Source organism: Leptonychotes weddellii, chromosome 5, assembly GCF_054177405.1.
Source record: "Leptonychotes weddellii isolate Sample4059 chromosome 5, ASM5417740v2, whole genome shotgun sequence".
Classification (NCBI taxonomy): Eukaryota; Metazoa; Chordata; class Mammalia; order Carnivora; family Phocidae; genus Leptonychotes; species Leptonychotes weddellii.
In genome coordinates, this window is record NC_138373.1 from 62243322 (window position 1) to 62249776 (window position 6455).

At 33.0% G+C, this 6455-nt stretch overlaps 1 protein-coding gene across 3 annotated transcripts in view; it reads right to left on the reverse strand.

Moving 5' to 3' along the window:
- Positions 1-6455, reverse strand: part of ITGB1 (integrin subunit beta 1) — a 46082-nt gene that overhangs the window by 21081 nt on the left and 18546 nt on the right. For all 3 annotated transcript variants that reach the window (XM_081820836.1, XM_081820834.1, XM_081820835.1), the window contains exons 2-4: positions 5641-5707; positions 3061-3146; positions 323-545 (exon numbers count right to left, since the gene is read on the reverse strand). In XM_081820836.1, coding sequence (XP_081676962.1) covers positions 323-545; positions 3061-3146; positions 5641-5707 — 376 coding nt within the window. The remainder of the gene's footprint in view (positions 1-322; positions 546-3060; positions 3147-5640; positions 5708-6455) is intronic.

Genomic DNA, 6455 nt, shown 5'->3' on the forward strand with positions numbered 1-6455 from the left:
TGGGTTAGAATGGTGTGTTTATATTACATAATTACACCACAGGATGGACACTTTTATTTTTAAAACCCATCAAACCTAATACTTTCTCTTTCACAGAATTTCCTTTGGACATTAGGCAACCTTTATTATTTCAAGTATATGTGTCTTACAAATTGTGTTTCCTGCAAAAAATTTCTAAAATTTGACATATTCCACATTTCTGTTTGAGTGCCGGTCCATAGGTGAAAATGAACCCCCGAAGGAAAACTCTAAAGAGGCTTATATAAAGTCATCAAAAAGCTCGAGCTGAAACAAAGGTATTCATACAATTAGATTTCTGTACCTGATCGTAATTGCAAAACCAACTGCTGAGGTTGGATCTGAGTAATATCTTCTGGCTGGAGCTTCTCCGCTGTTCCTTTGCTACGGTTGGTTACATTTTTATTTTTCTTTATATCTTTGGAGCCTCTGGGATTTTCTATGTCATCTGGATGGCAACCTTTCTTTTTTAAAGCTTCTAAATCATCACACCGTGCAGAAGTAGGCATTCCTTCTTGTAAAAATGTCTAAGTGACACACAAAATATAAGTATGAATAATAAGTATAATGGTCAAACATTCTGCGTAATCATAATTGCATATGTGCAATTGAAATGCAAAAATCAAGTGATACAACTAACGTACTTCATTTCTCATTTTTAAACAAAACACTCCCTTTACCCAAATCATATGCTCTTGTTTAAAAACAAATGAACTCATTCTCTAGAAGAGTAATTCCTTTATAATTACTATATTACTAGTCATGTATTACTTGAATAATACTTAGGACTGACCTAAGTGTACATTTTATCACCTTCAAAGTATCTAAATCAAAGAAATCTCTTCAGTGAAAATCACATATTCAGCATGCTTAATGGCCACTAATAAGTAATGTATTTACCCAAATACCGGACAAATATTTTTCCCCCCAAATTTCCCTTAAGAAGTCCTATGTAAGTCCCTCGTATTATGTAGCATTCTCCTCACATTATTTTGAACAACTCAATGTTTAGGGAAAACATATTAGCCTGAAGGTGTCTCAATGAATGATGCAATTTTTAAAAAGGAGACCGAGAAATTTAACACAGAGTTAGTAAGTATACCTGGAGATATGAAAAAATTTCAAGTATTGGCTATTAAATAAGGCTTTTAAAATTCATTTTGAAAAACAATAATCACAGCGGTGATTACATGACAATACAAAACAATAATCACCGTAAAATCAGATCACGTGACAATGTCATGAGTATATATTTCCGTAGGGTGTATTTTAAAAATATAAAAATAAAAAAGGTCTGAATGGTATATAAATGCTACTTATGGCTGGAGGTAAAATTTCCAGTAGTGATATGATTTCAAAATGTTTATACATCCAACAACTTGGATGGAAATAAAAATTTTATCAGATGACTGAAGAAGTATCTTAGTGAAAGCAAAAACACTGCTGTTAAGATGTATGTAAATCTGTGAATAAAAGTTTTTCATGAAATGTGAGGGGGAGAAAAACAATGACATTAGGGTGTGGGTATGTGTCACTTTAAAATGTGTACCTATAATAACCAATTATTATAACAGACATTTGAGTATTTCACATATACTCCTAAAAATTGTATACATAGTTATTTTAAGCCAAAGATTTCTTTTTTTTTTAAATCTTCACGTCGGGAAAATGAGGAAACGCCTTTTCTTTCAGGTCACTTTATGTTCAATTTTATATGGTATTTGTTTCATGGTGTTGCGTAAGTGAGGATATTTAAATACAAAGAATACACAATGGTTTTAATCAGTTATTTTTAAGGGAAACATAACACTAATGAGAGCATTTATGTAATTAGAAAAACAACTGGAAGGGAATACAAAAGGTCAGATAGTTCAAAGCTGAACTACTTTTACGTATCATCAAACCTAAAATACTACCAAAGCACAGGAGCCTAGTGTGGAAACTTTAAGACGGTAACTCAAACAGAATTTCACTGAACACATTGCAAAATCATGCCACAAATTTCAATGGCTAAACTATTAAAAGTACAGTTTGGCAAGTAAGCCCTGCCTGAGACAAACTGAATTCCAGAATACCATTTTTAGGAGAACAGAAAGTATCACTACAAAAATTTTGAAGTAACAAAACAAAACCCTCTGATTTTGTCTTTCATATGGTCAAACCATACGAAATATCTGTATTTAACCAGTTTAGTCACACCTACAAAACAGACAGCTGAAATGTGCAGAGTCAGATGCCTGAGTAAAAACAAACAATAAACCTTTGACCTTCTGAAATTATTCACTCTATAAATAAATTATATATCCTCAAATGACTTCCCTATACTTCCTGTTCTGACATTCATGCACACATTTATTTATTCATTTAACATTTAGGAGGCTTTGTGAAAGGTATCAAGTTAAGCAATGTACACAGATGACAAAAATGAATAAAATTTAAACCCTAACCTCAATGGGTTTTTATTGGGATGCAAATCAATTCTATATCAGTTCTAACTCAAATATAATTAGGAAGGTTAGCTTATACCTCTCCTGCCAAAAAAAGAGAAAAATCTGTAACAGTCAAATTAAATGGCTAGGGATTTGGGGAAAGCTATTCAATAGAAATATAATGCATGCCACAAAGGTGAGCTATATATGTATTTTAAAATTATCTAGTAGCTACACTAAAAGAAAAAAAATAAATGGGAAATTAATTTTAACAATATATACAAAATATTACCATTTCAACATTATTAATGATTTTTTTTTTTCTAATCATTAAGTCTTCAAACTTTGGGATGTATCTGAGGCTTATAGCAATTCTCAATTTGGACCAATTTGGAGCATGTTTCAAGTGCTCAACAGCTACATGGGCCTAGCGGCTACTGTATAAAACAGCACACCTCTAGACCATCACATAGTATTAGACACAGAGTTGATACTTATTCAATAAACATTGATCTAAGTGAAAATTCATATCTAACATTTCCCAAGGATACAATATTGGGTCACAGTAAATGACTACAGAGTAAATGGAAAGGCCTTGAGCAATTTTACTTACTGAATTTGTACACCATCCACAATTTGGCCCTGCTTGTATACATTCTCCACATGATTTGGCATTTGCTTTTAAACATCTATTTTCATCTGTCAGAACAAACAAAGAATAGACAACTTTACTTGAAGTTTAAGAGAGAAGATAATGAAAAATGAATACAATGACAAATAATACAACACATATAAACCTTAAATATGAATAACACAACATACAATGTCATATATTGTTACATGTTATATATTATAAATATACATTATATTACATAACATATAATAATTGTTACTACATTGATCCAGACCTACCCCAAAGAGGTGATGTTAGATTACCTTGGCATAGAGAGCCATGAAAAGAGAGTTAGCTTTCTTGTCTTCTAATAGCAAAGACTACGTACCAGTACTCTATACATTCATCCCTTTCTTCAAAGGTATAATTTCAGGATCTATTATGTTGGATGGTCATAATTATCAGGAGTTTTCTTACAACTGGGTAAAATACTATTTCTTTTCATTTAGCTCATATTACCACACCCATACCCATAAAAGCATCTGCAAATGCTTTCCCTTCATGTTTAGTATGTTAAATACTTGAAAAACCCATATTCATCCAGTCCACAATCCCATGATTTTTCAGGCTCTCTGTTCAAAGTATGTCTCACATTTCTTTGAATCCACATCAGCATGCCTTTCATGTGGTGAGCACTAACATGGACGGTCTCCAATGTGTCTTCTCCAATTATAAATCTAACATACATTCATAATAGAAAATTTGGAAAATACATAAAAGCATAAAGAACAAACTCAAAATCACCCATAACCCACTAAGAGATAACTACTGTTAACATTTTTGTATACTTCTTTCCAGTCTTTTTTCTATGAAGATAGATAAAAAAATAGCAAGGAAGTACACATATAGATATTATTTAAATAGAGAATATACATTTTGCATACTACTTTTTATTTTTTTATTTATTTTTATTTTATTATTATTATTTTTTAAAGATTTTATTTATTTATTTTGAGAGAGAGAGAATGAGAGAGAACACATGAGAGGGGATAGGGTCAGAGGGCAAAGCAGACTCCCTGCCGAGCAGGGAGCCCAATGCGGGACTCGATCCAGGGACTCCAGGATCATGACCTGAGCCGAAGGCAGTCGCTTAACCAACTGAGCCACCCAGGCGTCCCTGCATACTACTTTTTATACTTTATCCTAATTCTATACTTTATCCAAATTCTTTAAAAATATGGCTTTTAATGATTATATTTTATTATATTAATGACTACTTAATGTTGGACAAATTTAGATTGTTTTCAATTGCATGTGTGCATAGTTTCCACACACTTGCTCACATATACACACGAACCCTCCAAATACATGTACATGTATGTGCGTATATATGCACCCATTCTGAGGACCAGTCTCACAATGTAAAACTCTGATCACTTCCTTAGCACAAATTAAAAAAGATAATACTGAGTGGGACAGCATTCATGTTTTTAATATTCTCAGTATATACTAATCTCTATCCAGAAGTAATATGCAAATTTATAATCCTACAAGCAGTATACAAATACCATTTTCACCAGACCTTCGACAAACACCAAGTACTTTTTTAATATAAAAAATCTTTTACTCATTTAACACATATAAATTAGAGTATCAATTCTACTGTCAGTTATTTAAGGTTTCATTTTTATCATATTTTACTGGCCATTTCTTTTGTACATTTTCTGTTTATATCCTTTGCAAATTTTTCTTCTATCATGTCCATCTGTTTTTACTGGATCTCAACACATGCTAATGAAATTAAACCTTTGTTTAGTTTCTCATCTTGTTGATGGTGTTCTGACATCCAGACACTTTGGGTTTTTATGTTGTTATTGGTTTTAGGTAATCAACTGTATCAATAATTTCCTTTAAGGTTTTTCTTCATTTTTCCATGTAGTAAGTCCTTCCTGTTCTAAGATCAAATAATTGTTCTATGCAATGTATTTTCTGAGATCTGGAGAAGAGAACTGCACATCCATTATTGCGGATGTGGATGCACCATGGTTTGTAAGAGGATTAAATATATTTTTTGCTTTATGTTTCATTCCTCTTCTAGATAATGCCAACATTTTGCAATACTTTTTGATCAAGAGTAAGAACATCTTCTAGAAAGGCGGTTATTCCTGGTTTCATTTTTTTAGATGGTAATAGTTTATTCATAATCCACCATTCTACACATTCATTTTATTTTCTTCTAAATGTATCACACACCTTTGTTTTCTCTATGCTCACTTAAACACTCTATTACAGTCTTAAAAGACCTTGCTGTGGTGTTCTGTATTCCTATCACTTCAGCATTTCCTTAGCCAACCCGCCCTGTCACTGTTCTGGGAGGCAGCAGTGAGGGTCTGGATGATGAAGGGTCTCGCAGGCCACTCTAAGAACCTTTACCCCGAGTGAGATGCGGCCCTTGCACAGCTTTTAGAAGAAGGAGCATGATGTGGTTTAGATTTGCTCAAGAATCTAATTGGTCAAAAAGTAATACAAGACACTGAAATGAAAAGACAACTAGAAAACTTTTTTTTTTTTTTTACTTACCTGCTTGGCCAAACACACAGCAAATTGAACTGATCAGCCCAATCCAGAAAATCAGTTGTAAATTCATCTGAAATATAAAATGTACATTGCTAAATATTAAGAAAATAACAAAAAAAGATAATACATGAAACACAAAACATTCCCACTCACCTTATCTTCTGTTGATTTTATAAACATAATCCCTCTCAAACCATTTCTTCTCCAATCCCTTTTACCCTCCTCCTCCCCTTCCCGGTTACCTCACTGTCACTTACATTAAAATAATGTCCATACCGGATCCCTAGAATCCATTCTCACCTTCCTCCATATAAAATATATTTTAACATCTAATTAATAATGCTCAACAAAGTGTCAAGTATTCCCAAACACCATAAAAGCCGTAAAAGGCTCAGTTGGTTAAGCAGTCTTTGTTCCATGGAACCTCTACGTCTATCACCTCCTATGGCCCCTAGGGGGCCACACAGCCATATCCAGATGCTTCAGTTACCTCAGTACTGCAGGTCAGTTTGGAGTGAACTTGTCAAAATCCAGATGGCTCACCCCCTTGCTTAAAACTTTTCAATAATGTCTATTTCTCCTCAGACCAAGACCAACATCCTGCACAAGGCCTGACTTAATTTTTAAGGTTGAGCTCCTGTAATTAGTTATCTGTTTTTAATAAAATAACTTCTATGCATGTGATTTGTAAAATATTTAGTTCAATTTCCTGTCATTTCCAGATCTACAAACTAGACCAGAAAGAAAGAAAGAAAGAAAAAGAAAGAAAGAAAGAAAGAAAGAAAGAAAGAAAGAAAGAAAGAAAGAAGGGAGGGAGG